General features: G+C 35.9%; 2 protein-coding genes across 2 annotated transcripts; both read right to left on the bottom strand.

Annotated features, from left to right (window-relative positions):
- Nucleotides 1-380: 380 nt before the first annotated feature.
- Nucleotides 381-11,170, bottom strand: LOC136818274 (mitochondrial coenzyme A diphosphatase NUDT8-like). The gene is made up of 5 exons (XM_067074655.1): nt 10,903-11,170; nt 5,446-5,599; nt 4,800-4,929; nt 4,309-4,389; nt 381-2,332 (listed from the first exon to the last, which is right to left on the bottom strand). The coding sequence occupies exons 1-5, from the start codon at nt 11,066-11,068 to the stop codon at nt 2,105-2,107; spliced, it is 759 nt and encodes a 252-aa protein (XP_066930756.1). The 5' UTR covers nt 11,069-11,170; the 3' UTR covers nt 381-2,104.
- Nucleotides 11,171-11,863: 693 nt separating this feature from the next.
- LOC136818192 (uncharacterized) lies at nt 11,864-22,420 on the bottom strand. The gene is made up of 17 exons (XM_067074550.1): nt 22,337-22,420; nt 21,849-21,923; nt 21,201-21,275; nt 20,581-20,723; nt 20,337-20,346; nt 18,847-19,082; nt 17,718-17,829; nt 17,283-17,426; nt 16,888-17,135; nt 16,038-16,212; nt 15,842-15,865; nt 15,335-15,481; nt 14,577-14,722; nt 14,025-14,190; nt 13,419-13,484; nt 12,660-12,943; nt 11,864-12,248 (listed from the first exon to the last, which is right to left on the bottom strand). The coding sequence occupies exons 1-17, from the start codon at nt 22,389-22,391 to the stop codon at nt 12,162-12,164; spliced, it is 2,193 nt and encodes a 730-aa protein (XP_066930651.1). The 5' UTR covers nt 22,392-22,420; the 3' UTR covers nt 11,864-12,161.
- Nucleotides 22,421-22,603: the final 183 nt, after the last annotated feature.

Raw genomic sequence — 22,603 nt, 5'->3', positions numbered from 1 at the left:
TGGCCTTTTTCAACATAAAGAATTATATCAAATATATATTGAGCTCTATTTTTTTCGACTTCGAGGATTTTTTTTGGAAAATTAGGAAAATTTCCATTCTGATTTACTGATTCTGTGGAAAATCTGGCAAAAATTTAGTCCCCGGTGAGAAAATACCCTGGAATTTCAGCCCCACTGGGAAATTGACTTTGATTTCATCCCCACTCGAAAATTAATGTCTAAAAATTGCACTCCAAAGCCATCCCCACTGGATTTTTTAACCTTGGAACAATAAAATTTCCATCCCCATTGAGATTTCAATAGGGATTTTTATCCCTACTGAAGAAAAAAGTTCCACCGGGGCTGTGAGACAGGGGTGTAAAAATAAAAAGTTGATAGCGTTATGAAAGTCAACCATTAATGTTGAAACAATCTTTAACAATCACTTCTTTACAAATTTGCCTACAAAAACCACGGAAACAAACATTACTGCACGAAAGTTCAGTTGAAACTTCACAATTTGTCGGCAGTGGGTTTCCAATATACCCAGAGGCAAGAGACCCAGGGCAGTCACATTTAAAAGAAGTACATATCCCTTCTGTATCGCACGTTTTCTCACAATCTCTTCCATCACATTGATATCCTTGGATGGTCCATCGGGTATCGTTCGGTTTGATTAACATGCTCATTCTTGGTTTCACACGTTTTATGTACCTCGATTTGTCTTTGTCGTCCACGCAAAATACAAGTGGTACAAGCACGAAGAATATGAATAAGCGAGACATAATTCTGCAGTTAAATTCTCAATCTTCCCCAAAATCTGAACAAAACGTATTTCGACAACTCTCCGAAAGCAATCTCTTGGTAAATTGATGACGCTTAAAATATCGCAAAGCGCTGCTGCCGTTGATCAATGATTCTGCATGGGAGCATTTGCCACGAATAAAAATAATAATGTTTGCTTGAATGAATATGTCAAATCCCCTGCTAAGACTCTCTGAAACAAAGTGAGAAAACAAAGCAGAGAGCTCATGAACTTCTCAACCGATATGTATTGAATCTTTCACATCAAAACATTGCTAACTCAAACATATAAAATACCACTACAATAATAACAAAGTCGTCTGAATGGCATTCAAACAACCTCCTTTTCGGTAGACAGGTACTAAGATGATGTTGATTAAGCTAAATCTTGTTTGCTTAAACTTTTCATATAAGACACCTCTCAAAAAATAAATCTACTACTTCAATAGCACAAAGCTTGTTAAAAACACAGAAAAGTCATACTTAAAACTTCGTTTTCTCTCATAGAATTGTGACAAAAAGAGGAGGGTTACTAAGTGTTAAGGAAACTCAAGAAACACTCCTCGAATAAACACTTTAAGGGATCGAACGTAGATGATATGATTTGTCATTCACTTCAATCATCTAAGATTATCAAAATATCCCATTCCTGATTCCCTTCCTCCTAAAAGATCAATTTACAGATAGCATGAAATAACTTTTATTCGGTCGAAACAGATATAAAAGTTTTCAAACAATTATTTAATCTACGGTAGTATGTTATATAGTCACAATTTACATGCTTTGACAAACAAAAACAATAAATTATAAAAATTCCAAAAATTTGCAGTAAAATTCAAAAAATATAATACAGTTGATGCCCTCTAATTTGACATTCTACTACTCGATAACTTCCCTTATTTGATAAAGTTTGAAGTCCCAGTCGTCAAGAATTTCTCGCTCTATTATTCAATAAGCTCCCTTATTCGATGAAAACCCAATTCCCCTTGAAGGACGAATTAAAGAGCAACTGTATTTGATTTCTGTAAAAGGCTTAATGTAAGTCTTATCAAGTTTGGAATGTTCTTTTTGATTAGAACGGTGATGATTGAAACACAAGAGAGGAATTAAGATGATCTAAAGGTATTTGATAGATATTTTCCCCCTTAATTCAGACGTTCGAAAACGAAAGTTTATCTACGAGTCACAAAGCGCAAATAAAAATGCAGTCTTAGAAAAAGTTTCCCGAAGGGCCATAAATTCTGGAAATCCAGAACGAAACATCCACAAAAAAACAGAAAAAATATTGTCAAAAATGTCGAAAATAAATCTCTTGCCTCTGCTACCTATGAGTTTCTTCCATGTTCTGAAGTGATCTAAACGTTGATAAACGATGTGTCTCAGGGAAAAGCGACCTTAGGAAAATATTGGTGAACATGGCCGTCAAGCCCCATACATTTCGGTGCTGGTTAACAAATACTGGCATTTGATTTCCCCAGCGAAATTTAGTGTATCCATGTTTTGAAGGGTCCAATAAATCCTTGATAGGGACTGTAAAGACATCGTGCACCTGCAAAAGCAAGTAAGGTTTTAAATAAGTATAAATAATTAGTATGTAGTAGTGAATTAATACCTCATTTCATCAATATAAGCTTCACTTTCAGGCCTACCCAGGCAGTAAATCAAATTATTTGACAACATTGAAAGAGAAATACCACTGTCCAAGAACTTCGACATCTTAATGATCTTGAAGGATTTAAAGTAAAACGAGCTACATGCTGAATGGACCTACCTACCTGAAGATTGATGTAATAAGACAATTGAAAAATGAGAACAATAGTATGAAAATGCAGTATAATACGAGAAATTCATGGAATCCGGCGATTCTCGGCTGTTCTGGCAATTTTTAGAAAGTTCCTGTACCAAAATCAGTTTCATTGAAAATTGAACCATGCTTAATCGTGGACATTCTTATAAATGATGTTTTTGTTTGAAAAAAACAAAGACATGAAACGAAAAAATCCAATGAAAATCTGCAAAAACGGAAATTTCCGGCTTTTTTTGGCCGGAAAAAAACATTTTCTCAAAAATCAAACTCGGTCATGTTTTGAGCATTGCGAATACGCATCATTCTGCAAAAAAATCAGAGAAAAATAAGGATGAAAATTCGATAAAATGTCAAAAAAACCGGTTTCTCCGGTATATTTCCGGCATTTTCGGCCAGAAAATAATGTTTTTCGAAAATCAGACTCCGTCACATTTAAGGTATTGTCATTTTGCATCAATGTGCAAAATTTCATAAAAAGTGTAAAGTACAGCTCGAGAAATTCAAGAAATACTGTCTTTCCGGCGAAAATAGGCTCTTCCGGTGATTTTTGAATAGTTCCGGCTTCAAAAATCAATTTAATTGAAAATTGGAACATACTTGATGGTGGTGGGCATTGCTATTAATAATTTTTTTGAATGAAAAAACAACCAATTATAAGCAAAAAGTCTAATGAAAATCCAGAAAAGCGGCATTTTCAGCCGGAAAAAAATGTTTTTCGAAAATCTGGCTCCGTCACATTTTAGCTATTGTCATTTTGCATCAGTATGCAAAATTTCATAAAAAAATATAAAGTACAGCTCGAGAAACTCAAGAAATACTGTCTTTCCGGCGAAAATAGGTTGTTCCAGCGATTTTTGAATAGTTCCAGCTTCAAAAATCAATTTCATTGAAAATTGAAAAATGCTTGATGGTGGGCATTGCTATTAATAATGTTTTTGAATGAAAAAACAACCAATTGTAAGGAAAAATTCCAATGAAAATCCAGAAAAACGGCGATTTCCGGCATATTTTGGGCCGGAAAATTTTTTTTCTCAAAAAATGGACTCGGCCATGTTTTGGGCATTGTTAATACGCATCTTTGAGCAAAAAATCAGAAAAAACTAATGATAAAATCTCGAGAAAGTGCCAAAAAAACAGTTTTTCCGGGATATTTCCAGTATTTTCGGCCGGAAAAATTTTGGGCATTGCCATTTTGCATCATTGTGCAAAAAATCAGAAAAAACTAATGAGCCAATCCCGAGAAAAGCTGGCAACAGACGAACGAACGGACGAACGAACGGACATGGGTTAATTTAAAGGACCTCCACCGGGGTACCCGGAGGTAGGTCCAAAAATAAGCATTGGAAATCAACGTTATATTCATGGCTTTATTTAAGAACTAAATAAATTGTGAATAGGTTGACTTGTATCAACCTAGTAGCTATTTTTTTCTTAGTTTCAACGATAAATAACAAACAAACAAACAAACAAACAAACAAACAAACAAACAAACAAACAAACAAACAAACAAACAAACAAACAAACAAACAAACAAACAAATAAACAAACAAACAAAACTAACAAAAAGATATTAAGTCTTCAAAAGACCGTTTAAACATTTTTTAGGATGACTTTCAGAAATAGTTACCTTAAAAGAATTACTGGAGTCAACGTATCAATATTCAAAATATGAATGAATCAAGTGAGAACGCGAATCGTGAAGTAGAAAAAACTTTTACCTCTCGTTCACAAATGTTGAGCTTTTCATGATTGAAATCTTTGACAAAACCAAAGACGATTCCTATAGGCGAGTTGGAAATCTAAAATTAAAGAGAAAATAAAAACATACAATACATGTTTACACGCAGAAGATGCAATTTATGGTCAGTTTTAGACCAAAATATGGCGAAAAGTGAAACTTGCACATGAAATATCTCGAGTTAGGAAGGGAAATCGTCTAAAACCGTTTGAAAGTCTTCGATATATTTTTGAGAGCTTTCGAATGGTATACATGATATGGTCTAAAAATGCGCCTGGGGAAAAAAAATTTTCACCAGGGATTTTAGGGGTTTTTTTTTTTTAGACAGTCTGGAGAAAGTTTCAGCTAGATATTATTTTTTTCCTTTAAATTATGCTAAACGACCCCATTAGAGTTGTTTATGAAAACAACGTGTGGCTATTCATTTTGTTTTGAAGTGCCCCAAAAAACATCATAAAAATATTAACAGACCTTTTTTTCGGAGACTACTTTGTTCCATATTTCAATCTCATGAGAAGGGATTCCAATTTCTTCGAACGTTTCTCGCAATACAGCATCCTCTACTGATCTGTCTTCAGCATCTAGCCTTCCTCCAGGAAATCTGTAAAAAAAGCGAAGGTAATTCTTTTAAAATAAAATAGCTAGCATCAAAAACAATTTTTGAAACTAATATAATGCATTTGTTGCAGAGATTTATGTGCTCGAATGAAAATTATGGCTATCTGTTATCGGGCTACAATACTCTGATCTTTTATTCCCCATTCTGTTCTATATTCAATGTGACGAATTACCGGGATGGGGGTATACTAGGTTTGCGAAGTGGTGGATGTGCCCGAGCGAAAGTTCGAAAATCGACCCTGTGAGAGCCTAGTTTCCTAATTTGTAATTTTCAGCTAAAGATTTTAAGCTTTGGTCCAAATTACGAGAATTTATGACCCTTCAAGGAAGTAATCAAATGATTTTTCATAATTATGGGAACCTGTCAGGGATTCAATTGTTGTTTTGTGGTTTTTCTACCCTTGTGAGAGACTTTCAAGGGCGAGAAAAGGGACCATTCTCACATACCTCACCACCTTTCCTTGATAAAAAGAAGGAAACTTTGTATAGAAATACGTACCCTACTTGCCCAGCATGAGACGGTTGAAATGAAGATCTTATGATAAAAAGAATTGAAAGCTCATTCTGTACAAAACAAAATGGCATCAACACTGCTGATCCAACATAATTGGAATTGGCATTCTTCAATTTTGATACTTGCTTACTAGTGAGCCCTGAAAAAGAAGAATTTTCAAATTAGTTGGTTGTAGTATGCACTGGTCAAATTTATATGAAGATTGCTGAAATGGAACATGCAGAACGATTGGAAAGAGAGGGAAAGATCAAGATTTTACCGACTGAAGTTTTGGATGGATACAGGAAAGCAACAGATATGGAAGAAGGTCAAACGATCAAAGGTGTTGTTTTGAAATTTCAAGTGGTTGCTTGAACATATTTCGATAAAAAAAGAAACAACGAACATTATATTCTCGGCAAAATGTTTGATATAATTATTGGCAGTCAATTTACTGCATAATACTTATTTTATATATTTCTATGACAATTATCTATGATGATACTAACATCTTTCTGATAGTTCGCCCCCCCCCTTTCTTAAGGGGGGGGGTGACACCTTCCGAAAAATTGAAGAAGATGGGGATCAGAAATTTTCATTTCCTTCTAAACACAAGGCCGTTAAAAGTGAAAAATTAGCCAATAAAATAAGTCACAAAAGACAATCTAATAAAATCTAATAAATATAAAATCTTTAATTAAATGTTCCTTTTATGTCTGTATAGTATGGTTGTCAAAAATAGTTAAAATGATGGTTAGGTTTTTGTAGAAAGATATTAGCAGTGTGCCTTGTTCCAAAATACACCCAGTTTTGGTTAAAGCCAAAGGGGAAGAGGGGAACTGGGTACCATCACTCTGATAAAAGGTTATGGGGAGTATGCCAGGCATTGCATGTGATGTGGTGACGATACTCATTGGTTCAACACCTGCAAAGATGTATGTCCTCCCGTGTATAATCATCTGTACGCCAATAACTCTGTTGTGTCGCGAGTGCAGATTAGCACTGTCTGGTAAGCGTGGTTATTTCCCTATACTAGGATAGGTATCTATCCAGGGATAGGGCCCATTGAGAGGGTTCACTTCTCTTCTTCTTCTTCTCTTCTCTCTAAAAGCAAAGTCACACCTCCAATGCTTCTTCTATTTATTTAGGAATCTAGCAGAAGGAACAGGATGGATCATGGATGGTTTCCCGGCCACTGCACCACAAGCAAAGGTACCATTCTACCACTCAAACTGATCTTTAATGTATAATCAATGAGCTTTTCTAGAAAGGCTACCCCCCTTCTACTTAGGATATTGGTCAGCTTTAAAAAAATTGTTCAATTGTGAATATCCAGGAGTTGATCTGAGAACGGATAGTTAAGCATCCTTACTAAAGAGGATATCTAGGGGTTTTAACTGTGAGTAAGGGTTCATTAATATAATGGTAAAAAAATTGGTATAAAAATATTTTTATTGAAGAGCCTAGTCCTATTCTACTTCTTTAAACTTTTCAAATACTTCAAGCCTTCGATAGATTTTGATAATTCAACAATAGATATCTTTGTAATGCGGGGTATGCAGATTAATAGACCTTTTGCTTTTGCAAAACAATGATGATAAGAAATACAGGGTGTCCCGAAAAAAAGTATTGAGTCGTACCACTTCTATAGAAAGAAAGTTCTTGTGTGTGTTTCACTAAATTTGCAATGTTTATTAAAGTTTCTCTCTGTGTCATATTAATTGTTATGAGATATCTTTATGGCTCGAAAATATACAAAAAAAAATCTGGAACAAGTAAATTATTTCCATGTACGACCAAATGTCTCATAGCTACTAGTTTATTGTCGACCCAAAAAATGTTCTACTATTCACTTAACCTGAATATCCAGACCGTGGGAACCATTTCACCGGCTAATCCTTTATAATCTTGTCTCTTGTTTACGATTGAATCCAACTAACTCGTCTGCAGGGATATCTGTCCCTGCATATGTGAGTGCATCTGATTGGTTGATTTGAGCCCAGTCACTGAGCAGAATTTTTGCGGGGTTTTCAATATTTTTCTGTGTGCGCGCATAATTTATGGAAAAAGCTGACATTGCAAAAAAAGATAAACTAATGAAAATGAAAACACAGATTCACTTCTAAACGAAATGGCTATTAATGACTGGGAGCTTTTATAAATATGGCTGATGTTTTGATTTTTTAAGTAGTTTTGAATGTCTTTTGAGTTTGTAGGTTTTAAGGTTTAATTATGCGCATGCCTGGGTTTCTAAAATTTTCAAACACAGTCAACAAGGTTTCACCAACAGTCTGTCATTCAAACTGTACCGGACTTTTTTAGTTGTATTGCACAAAGCTCTAAAATTTTAGAAACTTTGTAGGTTGAGGTAGTTTTTTTTTACTGAAATTACTGAGTCTAGATATACCCAAGCTACCATTCAATTTTTCATTTTTCTTGCTTTTGAATTTTTTTGTTCAAAACTCGAAATGCTTAAACTTTCAAATATTTTTGTTGAAATATCAAGAAATCATTTCAAATTCTGAATTTTTTTCAGGAAATCTGAAAATTTTTGGAAATGCGGGAGGGACGAGGTGGAGTTTTTACAAGCTCGTATTTGATTTGGTTGGTGGTTAACCAGTTATTTTTTTCTAAAGAATGCGTCATTTTTATTACTTCAAATGACCAATTACTAAAGTATTATAAAAACTCCATCTCATCCGATGCAGGAGAAAATCCTGAAAAAGCGGGAGATTTGGCTAAATTTTTTCCTGCAGGATAAAATGTTGGCATGTGGGAGTCTCCTGGTATGAAAATGTTGTTTTGATTTGGGTATCTTCGTTGAATTGAAAGCATGCTTATTAGTTTTTTAGTGACTTACATCGTTGAAGTTTTCTTTTCGAAAAAACCCACTTCACGTTTCTTACATATCAATAATCTGTGACGTGATAGGAAGAGTACAATTTAGTGATTGATTGATAACTTTGGTATGTATTTGTTTATCTTTGATTTTTTATTTCAAAGACCAGCCTACAGCTATGTCGAAATAACAAAAGACGCATGTCGACATTAGACGATTCTACGGTCAACGGTAAGAAACGAGTTGGCACCTCTGCAGATGATCTAACTATAGACCTTTTTCAAAGAGGACGTCCTGTTGAATAATTATGTAGTCCAGCCATAAAAACAATGACAGAGCCATGCATAATTACATAGTATGAACCCCCCCTTTTTTAAGGGGGGGGATCCGAGTTTTCAAGGAAGGCTTTATAGGGGGGTGGGCAATTTTCCAGTTAAAATGGGGGGTTTGAGCTTATAGGGGGGATCAAATAAAAATGGGGGGGGGATAGTAACTTTTTACTGTTTATTTGCTAGTGTTTTCAAGTTCATTGACTATTGGTACGAATTCACACTGAAAAATATATTTCATTCATCAAAATTCTTCCCCAATACTGGGAGTACAAATTATATGCTGGGGGCTCGGACCCCTGTAAATGGTGCGGGATCAAAAAATTTTAAAAATAGGGGGGATACCTTTATAGGGGGGGATGAAATATTAATGGGGGGGTTCAGAACCCTCTGCACACTATGAATTACTGTAACATGCATATTGTAATAATTATGTGTGGTTTTATTATTGTCTTTCTCCTGCAGTCTGAGAAATCCTTCTAATTGCACGCTTAACTTCCGCAGGCGTAAACTTGTAAATGTGCGCTTATCATAGTCCGCCCGAGTCCACCCATGTGCAATTGCACGCTTAATTTTCCGCCCTGCTTGAAGAAGCTTGAGCAATATAGTGGGGCTTACTTTTTTTTTAAACGGATGGAACCATGGTCAAACAGACAAAAACTGATTTTTGAATTGGAATCTTCGTAAAATTTTGCGTAAAATTGACCAAGCATTCCAGATTTTTTTCCGAGAAAACTCGAGGAAAATTGTCTATTTTGAACTCGCACAAACGAAATGTGTTTTCATTTCTTTTCTAATAACTTGTAAATGATGTATCTCAATGTAAGCAATGATTATAATACTGATTTAGATTATTTGGAACATGAAATTGATAGGTAAAAACACTTTTAAAAACTTTACAATTTGATAGCCGTGCAATTACGCGTTTAAATCTCGGAATTTTAAGCGTGCAATTCGAAGGATTTCTCAGACTGTCAGTCAGGAGTTCTATCCTAATTAAGCATATTTTTTTAGATCGCACGGACTTTCTTATTTAGGATTATCCCTTTGTTTTTCAATCCTAATTAAGAATATGATTTTTAAAATTCAGATTCTTCACCAACAAACAAAATCCGCAAATTCTAACTAGAGCAATAGATAGAGCAGGTCGAAGATGATATATTGAGCCAAAAATCAAAACAAAATTTGGGCGGAGGGCTTCAAAATGACGCCATAAGTAAAAATCTGCCTAATTAGGCACGTTAGTTCTTATTAGGAATATTTAAAGCCCGTGCTACATTATAAATGTTTATCTGCTACAGTGTAGATAGGGCAATACACCCGCGTTTTATACGCGTTTTTGTCGAAGGTAATAGAACATTTTTTCTAAATGTCATAACTCAAGACTCCATCCATATTAGGGGAGCCGTCCATATTCATTTGACAACGCAAAACGTCAAATTGACGTTATGAGGGGGTGGGGGGGTTTTCAAAAGTTAGGTTTGACGTTATAAGAAATCAAAGGTATACCTTTTTGTGAAAATCGCGGATATTTGTAACCACCAACCACACTATACTTTATAAGCTTTCGAAAACATATTCGTGTATGAAGTACATGAAAATTTGCTGCTCGCATAATCCCATTGGTTTGCGCTATGATATCATTACATCATATTTTCATTGTTTGCGCGATCGAGCGAACCACATCGCAAGTGGGCAAAGAAGGTGGTACGCCTAAAGCACGGCACCGACCTAGCGCCAAGTGGAGCTTTTAATTTCTTTTTGAATAAAGGTCATTAGTTAAAAGAACACATACACGCACGGGTACAACCAAGTACGGACTTTGCGACGGAACGGGTAAACTTTGATGAAAAATGGCTACAACTTTTGGTATACATCAGTACATCGCTTGACGTTATCTGTGGGGGGTGGGGGGGTTCAGAGGATAACGTCAATTTGACGTTTTGCGTTGTCAAATGAATATGGACGGGTCCCCTTACTATATCAAACTTTCAAAATCTGCTCTACACACTAAATTCTTTCATTGGAGGCTGATAAGAATCTGCGGAAATTTGTATTTTTGGAAAAAAACTAGAAATTCGATATATATTCTTAATTAGGATTGAAAAACAAAGGGATAATCCTAATTAAGAAAGTCCATGCGATCAAAAAAAAAATGCTTAATTAGGATAGAACTCCTGACTGACTGTCCCTGGACTACATAATTATTCAACAGGGTGGCCTCTTTGAAAAAAGGTCTATTCCAAAAGAGAACTATGCCGCTACGTGAAAGGACTTTGAAAAAAAAGTTTTTACCTTTTTCATGAAGATTTTGGAACGTTTGTTTTCGACCAACTGGGTCAATTAGTCTTTTTTGGATCTCACTTTCTGTGACTGTGACAGCAGACTGATTTGGGTAGCTTCTACTACAAAATCTTTTGAAGATCTGAGTGAAGTTCTTTAGAATAAATCTTGTATTCATATGGACATAATCAAGGGGTTGATATGTGTCTGGTCTTGTCTTGAAGGTCTGTAGTTCTCTGGTTATTTCGTCTTCCTATGACACTTGTCAATTGATGTTACACTATCTTTCAAGATGGACTTTGAACCTTTTAAGATGGTTAATACCTTTATTCAATTCATTTAAAGCTTGTTTATACCCGATATCGGTGCAAATTTTAGGGCGGATCTTAAAAGCCTCGCCCGGTAGGGCGACTTCACAATAGTAAGCTAAACAAAAGCCGCAAAATGAGGATAAATATAAACCTCTTCACCGTGTTTTGAGGCTCCCCTAGCGGTAGACTGACTCTGATCACGATATCAAGCAATTTTTTGTTTTCAATCACGACGATCACGTAAAACAACAAAAAACTTGGAGAGTCACGTACCCTTTGAAAAGAAGTCCAAATCACGCATCACGGCTCAAAATTCTTTCGCGAATCACGATCACGTTTTGACATCTGATCACGCAATCACGAAGAAATAATTTCAAAATCATGTAATCACGCTAGAAAAAATTCCCTATCACGACATTACGCAAAATACTTGAGGGGGGAGCTCAATATACTAACTAGTCCCAAGGTTTATACAGTGGATGGAGTCTCTATATAACTCGAAGTACGCGTGGGGCAAAATAAATTTTCTCGAGCTAAGGAAATTTGACGATCACGTACAAAAACGAGAAATTAAACAACAATTAACTATTCCAAAATTTAAAAGTCTGATTCTAAAATTAAACGAAAAATTTCAACAATAGAAAAATAATAATATTAAATTAGCATTTGTCTTTGATATATATTTGAAGAAATTAAAAACTGTCGTACCCATAGTGTGGATATAAAAAATTAACCCCGAACTTATTTATCACGAAAGATTATCAAAAAAATCTCATTAGGATTATGCTTTCAATAAATCATAACCAATATCAAGATAAAACTTAAGAAATAAAAATTAGAAAAATCATGACCATTTGATAGCATCGCCAATCGCACTCGTGAAGAAAAGGATCGATGATTACATATACCAAATTCATTATCCAGGGTTGAAATCCATACCCAAACTTAACCATAATTGATTCAGCAGGGACCATCTAACAGTTTGAAAGCAGCGAAACTAACCAAGGGACAATTATCATTGAAATACGATTTCAGAAATAAGCCAACCTGTAAAGGTAAAACATAAATTAGTCGTTTTAGGCTGCAAAATATAATGCTGAATGAATGAAAGGTAAAGTTGTCATGATCTTTTATAACTTGTGGAATAATGGTGAAATTCTGTAATAAAAATCGAGGATGAAATTGAGCATTCAAATCCGAAAAGGAGACAAAATCCATCGGGCTTAACTGAAAATCATGTGGGGATAAAAGTCAGAGTAGTTTTGAGTAGAGTGGAGATGAAACATTTTTTCTTTTTTGGGGATGGGCAGATCTGTGGCACGGTGGTGTCAGTGTTGTTCGTGTGAACAAGGAAACTGTGATACTTTTTAGATGCGTAAGTTGTGTGGCAAAAATTGGATACAATCTTAAATAAAAGATTTCTTTGAACCGACTATTTAGAAACATATCCTAACTCACCGATGGTTTATCTGCAAGTCTGTAGGAAGAATCAATTTTACTTGTGACCCAACCCTCTTGGAAGGATGTTTTCTTTTGACCCAAATACTCCAATTTGTTGTTGTCGGCACGTCTCTGGTAGACAATGAAGTCACAGTTGCGGTTATTGTTGCGAGGTCGCCCAACTTTGTATGTGATTTCAACGCATGAGCCACGAATAAGTTGTGTTTTTTTTGGAAGATTCAACTCCATATGGATTTCATTTTCTTTCGTACATTGGTATTTGTCGAATGTCAATACTTCGGCTGTGAAGAGAAGAATAAGTCGTAATATATAGAGAGTATATATGAAATACTAAACGAACGAAGAACGAACGTTCAGTTCATAGTTAATGCAATCAAAAGACTCTCTAAACGTCCTAGATTACTGAGCTATCCACATCAAACATATCAGACCTATCTATTGGACTCTATGAGCAAAAAAAAAATAAGAAAGACATCCTAATGTGTGTCATGCTACCTACAATCTACTATAATCTATTCTCAATGGGAAACAGATAAAAGGTTCCAAATATAATTTCTTTTACATTTCTATTACATTTAACCAAAAGATTTATAGGACAAATTCCAGTGGAGCCTCTCTTAAGGCAAGTGAAAATGATGAGTAAGACGTTTCTTATTTCAGATTGCTTGGTTGATTAACAGAAAGATTTTTAAATAATAGTGGGTCAAATTATAGGAAATTGACAGTAACAAATCAAAGTAAGTATCATGGACTTACTTTGTTCTCCTTGAACATTTTCTTGACTTCTGATTGGTGTACATTTGTCACCACAACGTAATATTGCTAAAATCGAAAATTGTCGTTTTTATTATTTTGATTTTCATAGCCAACCAACCAACTACATAAATTGTGCGCAGGATGTGCTTATTTTTTTAGCAATTTTCAGCCTAAAATGTTGTTCTTACATGCGTTCTTAATTTTTCAAACTACTTTAAATCGACAATATCATGTAAAATAAAGAGCACTTAAAATTGGTAAAATTTGGACAATATTTGACTCTCGATTTTAGAAAATACAACCCTAAGTTCGGTTAAAACTCCTTAAAAAGAGGAAAAAATTGTAGTTTCTTGTCATTTTTTTCAAACTGAGGCTGGGCATGTTCTTACGATGTTCTTAATCTTTCGACGAATTTCAGCCTAAATTTTCTTATAAACTGGGTTCTAAATGAAAAAAACGTGTATTTTGCAGTGAGGATTCAATTATCTGAATATTTTACAGTGGGGACAAAAATTGGAGAATAATTTTCCACCGGGGCGATATTTTGGCCAATTTCTCCAGTGGGGTGGGTTCCCAGTGGTTCTGTGAGAAGGGAGTGTAACTTACAGTCCGTGTTTTGGAAGATGATGTTTCTAACAACAGCATTTGATGCCGGATGGAATTGATCAGAGAGATATGCTTTTATGTTGTCATGGGACTGAGGATATCTATTGTTAATAGTAGCCAATTGCTTTCCGTCGATTTTGATTGAGTAAACAAAAGTACCACCGTCCTATAAAATTGATGATGTATGAATTAAGTGAAAATATTTACTCTACCTAGCTCCTCTATCGCTGAGCATAGGTTGTAATACTCTATGCATGGCACGTATTCACTCTATGAGCCACTTTCGCTATCGTTTTCAATCAAAAAGCAACGCGTTTTTTATTTTTTTTGCTGAAATCGTCAAATCGTTTCATTCGCCATATCCAGAGCGTGGCATGTGCTAACCTGATAACAGCTGGTAATAATTTTCTTACGGACACGGTAAACCTCTGAATGTTTTAAGAATTTTAAGAAAACAAATTTGTAGAGTGGATTCTATTATAAAATCAGTGTGATTAATTGTTCTATCAACCAAGAAAATTCAAGTTTTGAGGATTTTAAACAAATACTGACCCTTTTCTGCTCCAACTCGACGGAATGATACTTGTTTAGCGCAAACGTGGCTGAATCTTTACACCAATTCCAAGAATTTTCAATGTTGGTGCAAATATGTAATCGACTTTCTCTTGGGCGAACAAAAATGGAAGGAACACGAGCACCTATAGAAAAGAAACCCACGGTCAATATGTTAGTTCGTCAACATTTTGTAAGGTTCAGGAACAACCTCGAATCGCAGATTCGATATGGACCCCCCCCCTCATTTGAAAGCTAGGCTAAGAAACCATCCCCTGTAGGAAACAATCCAAATTGAAAGGACCCAGCCAAACTCTCATCCTTACCCGTATGTCTTTCATCCCGATTTAGATCCAATTTCTCACTTCTGGTTTAAAATTAACGATGGGGATGAAAGTATGATGAAGGATGTGCGTATAAAGTACTTTAAAAAATACAGTGTAGAGGGAAAAAGGAGCAAAATCTCATTGAATTAGTGGTAGCACTAGCATGTAGGTAGACTATTCTTTACAGTGTAAATTCAACATTAACATTATGATGATTGAGGCGTCTGAGGCGTTGGTGCCACAAACCAGGGGTTCCACTGATTCGAATTTAAGTTTCTTCCACTATTCTACTCGGCTCACAGCTGGACGAACCGGCTGGCCGTGAACCACGCGCAAAAAAGGACCAATGGTGGGAAGTCCTAAACTACAGAGCTTCTACTCTAGATAAGTTTTTAAAGAATGAAAGAGGGGTAAACTTAAACATGAAGATACCTATTCCACTGGATTTTCCATTATTGAAACTGATCAAGTTGGTCCAACTTCGTACTGTTCCTTTAATCATGACGTCAAATGATAATTTCCACCCTTCGTTGACCCACCCAACTGAGTTGATTAATGTGTTCTTCACAGCTGCTTGTTCTAAAAATTTATCGCAATATAATTAAAGATAACTATTTTTGACATATAAAATTGATAAATGATCCTAGTTTTTATCTTAACGTTAAATTCCAAGCAAGAGACTTTATTTGAGTTTAATATAAAGATAACTCAAAAGTAATGACATATGAACCATAAATTTAAGGGGTTTAAGCAAACCAATTTTAAAAGTCAACTTTTAACATTTGAAAGTATACTTCGATGATAAAATTTGTAATAACCTCAAGGACTGTACCTTTTGAACTACCAATGGATGGGGAAATGAAATGATATGAAAGACAATACGTGAGTGATTTAAAGTAATAAGTGGAAAATACGTTTGAAGATAAAAATTTATGTTACCTGCTAACTTTTTAAAAGAAGGTCCTGAAACGATAGATGAAATAAAAAAAATATTATTGTTAGTCTTTCAGAATGCTTGAGAAAAATATGTTAAAAGAACTACGGGTGGGTTCTTTTCAAACGCCCTGGTCTTGATATTGAATTTTTGCCGGCATTAAAATGTTTTAAAAGAATGAGAATAAATCACCATTTTTACCTAAAGTTGGTTTTTGTGCGCCACACTTATCGTCCTTATACACACAAGTTCCTTCATTTGAATCCGATAAATCGCACAATCGGAAATCGGGTGAGCAACTACCTTCTTGGAATTCAATTTCATCAAGAGCTATGTCTGAGAGTGATCCATTTCCAATGGTTGCTTTCATTCGAACCTGCCGTAAAAGGCAACAAATTTTAGATTTTCATTTTGTAAATACTATGCACAGTCTAGACCTTGTTGAAAACTACAAAATTGTATGTAAGAGCTTTAAAAGAAAAATGTTAAATTAATCAAAATGAATAAAGTCCATGGCGTTCTAAATTCAGAACGCCATGAGAAAGTCATAAAGAGTGGCTTCAGCGTCAATTGCACCCCAAATTTTGTTAAACTTTTTTAAAAAGTAAATCCAAGATCTCTTTTCCGATTTTAGCGGCATACTCCTGTCAGTCTACTAACTAGGATAATATCTTCTGTCTGACGAATATTACACCCCTGTCTCACAGCCCCGGTGTAACTTTTTTCCTCATAAGTCCTAGTGAAATCCTAATGGGGATAAAAATTGTATTGTTCCAAGGTTAAAAAACCCAGTGGGGATCGCTGACCTTTATATATCATATATAAAGGTCAGTGGTGGGGATGGTTTTAGAGCGCAATTTTTAAACATGGAATTTCGAGTTAGGATGAAGTCAATTTCCTAGCGGGGCTGAAATTTAAGGGTATTTTCCCACAGGGACGAAATTTTGCTCAATTTTCTAGTGGGGCTGGGGTCCCAGCGAATTCAGATGAGGACTGAGAAGAATATTCCAGTTGTACGTTTAAAAAAATCCTTCTCCAACAAGTAACTAACCTTTAATTCCTGGTTTGCTGGCAGCTCGACTCGCCCTTCTCTCCACTTATTGCCTTGATTGCCTTTCTTGGAGAACACATTCTTCGCTTTTCCATTTTGTAAAAGCTCCACATCAAAGTCACCCATATCTCTGCCATTCATACTCAAGAAAAACCTCATGCAGTACGGAGTTGAACTTTTCAATGTGGGTGTGGTCAAGACGGCCGTCTTATCTTTGTTGTTGTCGGCTTCAGCGTAAAGGTAACGCCCTAAAAATATCAAAAAAATAATTTAATTTTTTCATTATTTGCAAAATGGATTAGTTTACCATACACACATTTCGATTTTTCAAGAGTTATATAATAAACGTAATAATTACATAGCAAATTTTACGCAAATCGTGTCAGAATTCTCACCTCCGGCGCTGGATATACCATAGTATCGATCAGGTCCTGTGTTTCCAGTTGGAGTACTTCGGTCACGTGACGCCCATGTGACGTCACCACTTCTTTCCCATGCACATTTGTTGGTCCAAGGATTGAAACTACAATCCATATGTTCTAAAGACAAAATGTTATGGATATGGTGAAGGGTTTAATAATTAGCATAATAACAACGAACGTTAAGGTGAAATCTGCGCCGAAATATATTGAGAATTTGGCTATTACCAATTACAATTAAATGAATTTTCGTGACAGCTTTTGACGAATCAATTTGCTAAAAATTGATCACGTGACATTCGAAAATCTATCCAAACTCACCTAGCGCCCGCCTATATATGAATAGCCCCTAAGGGATTGCTTTTCAAATAAGAATTGGAAAAAGGATTGCTTGTTGTCAACGAAACTCACCTGGGAAATGCGGTCCACCCTCTTTTGGACATGCGCGTTGATACATTGTGAAATCATCGATGCGAATCGATCCTCCAGGTTTGTAAAGTCCTTTAGAAACTCTGAACACCATCTAAAATTACAAATACTTTCTTTAAACGAAATCTTACACAGGGTCAAATTAATTGACACCACAAGGTAGTATCTATTCAGCATCAATATCTCCGTGAAATGGTGTTGCAACATCGAGACGGTTTTCTTGTGTAAACCTCACTGGAGAAATTTTTAGACTGCACTCCATTCTGAGAAGTATTCCGCACATGAATTTATTTTCCGAGCTACCTTATGTACTAAGGAAATTAGCTTCAAAATGGTTGCATATAGTCTGAATCGCAAATCTCTACAAAACTGCAGCTATTATAGCCTGCACGTAAAACAAAGGCTAAAATCGGACTTTGAAAAGGCGCTTTAAATTGTACCCTGTATTAAATCGGATTAACTTTTGTTCTAGCCCCCTCACTGTTGCTCGAATAAGGTTATTACAAATTTCCTTTGTCCTATAGACCTATATATTTTTGGCAGCGTTGCGTCACTGCAAGTAAGTTTTAGGTGTCCTATTTTTGGAAACAATGTTTTGCAACTGTAAACTTGCAAAAAGGCTTAAATGGGCTCTTTCAGAAAATTGTTGTACATGGGGTTGGAGGGTATAGTGTCCGGGGGGTAGTGAAAAATCTATAGAATTTGCCTTGTCCGGGGGGGGGGTAAACTTGCTCTGTTTTGGGATAATATTGAATGTCCAGGGGGTCAACTAGTGCTTTTTCGGGGATTTTCGGACCTGTTCTCCGGGGGTTAAATGTCCGGGGTGTAAGTTTCCAAAAAATGTTATATCCTCCACCCCGCCCCCATATTCAATTTTTTTCTGGAAAAGCCCAATATGGATAACAGCTAAAAGCCATTTGTCATTCTATTGTATATCCATACAGGAGGGTCGGGTGAAAGTTAAAAAAGTTTAAAAATGAGTACATGCTTGAAGCGAAAGAATGCATTTCCCAGCTGGCACATAACGTTGTTTCAACGTTAATCTAACGTTAAATGGACGTTGTGGACGTTAGATAAACGTTGAAACAACATTGTGTGCCAGCTGGGTTACCTTGCATTTAGTTCCTGGTGCTTTATTTAAGCTGAACATCTGTCGTTGCCAGTTTCTCACAATAGAAGAACTTCTTCTCAGAATAGTCTCTGATTCCTTATTACCTTCACATTGTACAGTAACCAAAAATCTGGCAACGTCGCATCCTTCTCGGTTGTACATTTGATAATAGAATTCCCCGCATTGTGTTTGGCTTTTAATCTCGAAATCATGCTCCAGGATGGCATATTGCTTAGGGAGTGGTCAGAAAGTATCTACTAGGGGGGAGTGGAGGATATTTTGAAAAATCCCAAAATACTTTCGCACCCCCTCCCCTAGCCTGGAAAAAAATTTCGAACCCCCCCTCATAAGGCCCAATATTTTTTCGCACCCCCCCCCCCCCACTAGAAAAATTTTTACGCAAAAAAGAATTCATACAGGATGCGGTACAAAGAGTATTATTTGTTTGTATGACAGTTTTTTATGTCAAAATTAGGTAAGGGAGATAGTTTAGCCCTGTAAAGTTGAGTATAGTCCTTTAGGAGATCTACCATTTTGATTGACGTTTACACCACGGGATTTTTTCCGTCGATTTCCATGGTTACGACGGAATTTCTCTGAAGTAAGCAAAAAAAAAAAAAACCTGTGGTGTAAACGTCAATCAAAATGGTAGATCTCCTATAGGAAAAGTCCAGGGTTAAAATAAGAATCAACGAGTTATTTTCTCTGAGTTTCCCAAAGGTTTGGGAGAAAATTACGGCTTATTTTCCCTGATACATAATCTCCCTACATTACAGAGGCATTACTCAATTACTCAAAATATCCTGAGGGGCCACCATGGTTGGCCCCGAAGGGAGAAAATTTTGAAGATCAGGTACTCGAGACCCTAAAATACAAGCTATTCTGTTGTTAAAAGGAGTCTGAAAAATAAAATTCTCTGAGTTTGAAATTTCCCTATAAACCAATATTTTCAGGTTTTCCAGGGTCTATCAAAGTTCTGTGTATATAATTTATAAGATATTAGTAGAGACTAAGGAGGCACAACCATGGTTTGCGCCGACGGGAGAAAATGTCGATGCTAAAAGACACTTTGTTTTGACAAATTTATTTCTAAAAAGTACTTTTTCAAACCACTCTGATGAGCTGTGAAAGCCACTAATCTACTTCCCTCATTTAGCTCAATGCTACAAACCAAAAGGGCAAGGCGAATATGCCCAAATAATGTTAGTATGACATGTACATATATGAAATAAAATAAATTCTGAGTTGTCGGCCGTCAGGCCGAAAAAATTTTTAAATCTTGAAACGTAAAACTATGAAATTAGACTTCCTACATTTTCTCTTGAGTTTCCCAAAAGATTTGGAACCCCCCCCTAAACCCTCAAAAAAAATTTGAAACCCCCCCTAAACCCTAAAAAAAAAAAAAAAAAAAAAACCCCCGAAAAAATTTTGGAACCCCCCCTAGAATCCTCCACCCCCCCCTAGTAGATACTTTCTGACCACTCCCTTAGTGTTGTGGTTCTGAAATAAAAGCACGTTAAACAAGTCTACTAGATTTTACTAAAAAACAATCGAGTGTAGTTATGACAAACCTATTGAAGCTTTTTCAATGGTTTTATAAAGGGATAAAAGTAAGATCTTTAGAAAAAAAGTTCCATCAAGAAAAGTAAGCAATCGTATTGGGTAAAACAAACAACTGCACCAACAATGCTACAATCAAATCTTTGGTAACACTTTTTCAAAAGCACAACTTACCTGTGTGATTTGAACAAGCATTGCAACTCCTCTCGGATGTTTTCGATCGGGGAGATTTCCATCGTGATTCTTCTTGATCCATTTGATTTGTCCTGTTGCCGAATTCTTGAATGTGTCAGCACATGAGCTTTCAAAACCACATGCTTTAATGAATGGAGTTTATTATAAGGTAGACAAGGTAAAGTCTTGGGATAGCTTCTTCTCCCCATAAATATAAGGGATCCACACCCCTGTGTCACAGACCCGCTGGGACCCCATGCCCCACTGGAAAATTTGGCAAAAATTTCGTATCCCCTGAAATTTCAGCCCCACTAGGATATTGACTTTGATTTCATTCCCATTCGAAATTTCATGTTTAAAAATTACACTCCCAACCCAAGAATTTCTATCCCCATTGGGATTTAATTAGGAATTTTTATCCCCCATTGATTGAAAAAGTTCCAGCGGGGCTGTAAGACAGGGGTGTGGACACTTTTTCAAAACTGCATGATATTAACCATACATATGGTATAAAACAGCCTCGAAATGTTTAAGAAAAATATTAAAGAATCCGTTTGATGACGTCATTGGCAGAAAAACTTGTTTTCGATCACTTAGAGTCTTTCTTAGGGGCTACTTACACCATGTAGTTTTTTTAGCCACCTCGTCAGCAACCAGCTCCTTAACATCATGTGATATCTCTTCTGCTACGCTCTCTGTAAAAAAGATTGAATGACAAAGTTATGATATACTCTCGGATACCTAATAGCCGGGAAATTGGAAAAAGCGTGGGGTTTGAAAAAAATCTCAAAACTTAATAAGTGGGGGGTGGAATATAAATGTCCTGGGTGGAAAATTTTCGAAAATGAGGCTAATACAGCAGAATTAGGGCAAAAGAGGGAATTTTTAAAAAAGATTTCCCAAAAATCAATAAGCAGTAGGTTGGAATAAGAATGTCCTGCCTGGAAAATTTTCGAAAAATTAATTAGCGCCCCCCCCAGCTATTTGGTACCCGAGAGTAGATGTGTATTGAGATCAAATTTAATATTTCATACGTTACACAAGTCTTTCAGTATCGCTCTCGATGAGGCTCTTTCATAATGTAGTCCCTTTTTACTTTGTATGTAGGAAAAGTAGATCGATCTTGTTTGAAATATCATTTAATATTCTCACTGAACATGGGCGGGCTTTATCGTGGGATTTAGTTGTACACCGTAGATAATAACAAACTAAATTAATTTTTGGAATTCGTTGGGAAGGCAACACTGAGTGGAATATTTGATACTCACTTTTCAGTTGATTGAGTTCTTTGTAAATTTCCACAAGCTTTGGCAATATCCCATCTTTCTTTGATAAACTTTTCCCTGTAACAAGATATTGGAAGGGAAATCTTTGGAAAAGCGAGGGAATTGAATTATCAAGGATTACTTGGAAGTTAGCTGAGAGGCTCGGCTTACACTATCTATATAAAAGATTTCGACGTGTGTACCGGAATTAACGAGAAGACAGTAGTAGTCCGAGTATTAATGAAGATACAGGATCCTGGCACGAGATTCAAACCAAATGTAGACAAATTCTAACTGGGTCATAAATACCATACTCTCATTGAGTTGCTTCTGATGGCATATTTGATTTAGCGGTGTAAGTTTTGTTTAGAGAGCATGAATCTCCAGACTGCTTGGAAAGATGTTTCACCAATTTTAGCTGTATTTGTAAAGAATCTCTACAGAAGAAGAACCCGACACAATTTCTAGTCAAAAAAAATTCTAATTCATACCTGTAGAGAAGCAAACCAGAGCAAACACCAGAAATATAACCTTGAGCAGATCCATTATCCTCTTCTTAAGATCAAACGACTGTCTCTAAGTTTGATCGTTAATTGAGCCTGCAATACCGAGGTCCAGAGCTTTTATACTGAATTTAAATAGCACCATGAGGGAGAATTTTGAAGGCTTGATAAGGATTTCACATGATTGTGTTAGTATGAGATGTGGCTCCACCGTAGAGGAAGTAAGTTTGATAATTGAAACAAGTAGCATTGATA

Source organism: Clytia hemisphaerica, unplaced genomic scaffold (genome assembly GCF_902728285.1).
Source record: "Clytia hemisphaerica strain Z4C2 unplaced genomic scaffold, Clytia hemisphaerica genome assembly, whole genome shotgun sequence".
Taxonomy (NCBI): domain Eukaryota; kingdom Metazoa; phylum Cnidaria; class Hydrozoa; order Leptothecata; family Clytiidae; genus Clytia; species Clytia hemisphaerica.
This window is presented reverse-complemented; position numbering and strand designations above follow the sequence as displayed.

What these genes read in the sequence shown, in the direction of transcription:
- LOC136818274 (XM_067074655.1), bottom strand. Translation starts at nt 11,068, where the DNA reads ATGAATACAAGATTTATTCTAAAGAACTTCACTCAGATCTTCAAAAGA. An exon ending in TCTCATGCTGGGCAAGTAGG is followed by an intron (nt 4,930 to 5,445) that starts GTACGTATTTCT and finishes CTTTTTTTACAG; the next exon opens with ATTTCCTGGAGGAAGGCTAG. An exon ending in AAGTAGTCTCCGAAAAAAAG is followed by an intron (nt 4,390 to 4,799) that starts GTCTGTTAATAT and finishes CTTTAATTTTAG; the next exon opens with ATTTCCAACTCGCCTATAGG.
- LOC136818192 (XM_067074550.1), bottom strand. Translation starts at nt 22,391, where the DNA reads ATGGATCTGCTCAAGGTTATATTTCTGGTGTTTGCTCTGGTTTGCTTC. An exon ending in TCTGGTTTGCTTCTCTACAG is followed by an intron (nt 21,924 to 22,336) that starts GTATGAATTAGA and finishes ATCTTGTTACAG; the next exon opens with GGAAAAGTTTATCAAAGAAA. An exon ending in CGCACAAAAACCAACTTTAG is followed by an intron (nt 15,866 to 16,037) that starts GTAAAAATGGTG and finishes CTATCGTTTCAG; the next exon opens with GACCTTCTTTTAAAAAGTTA.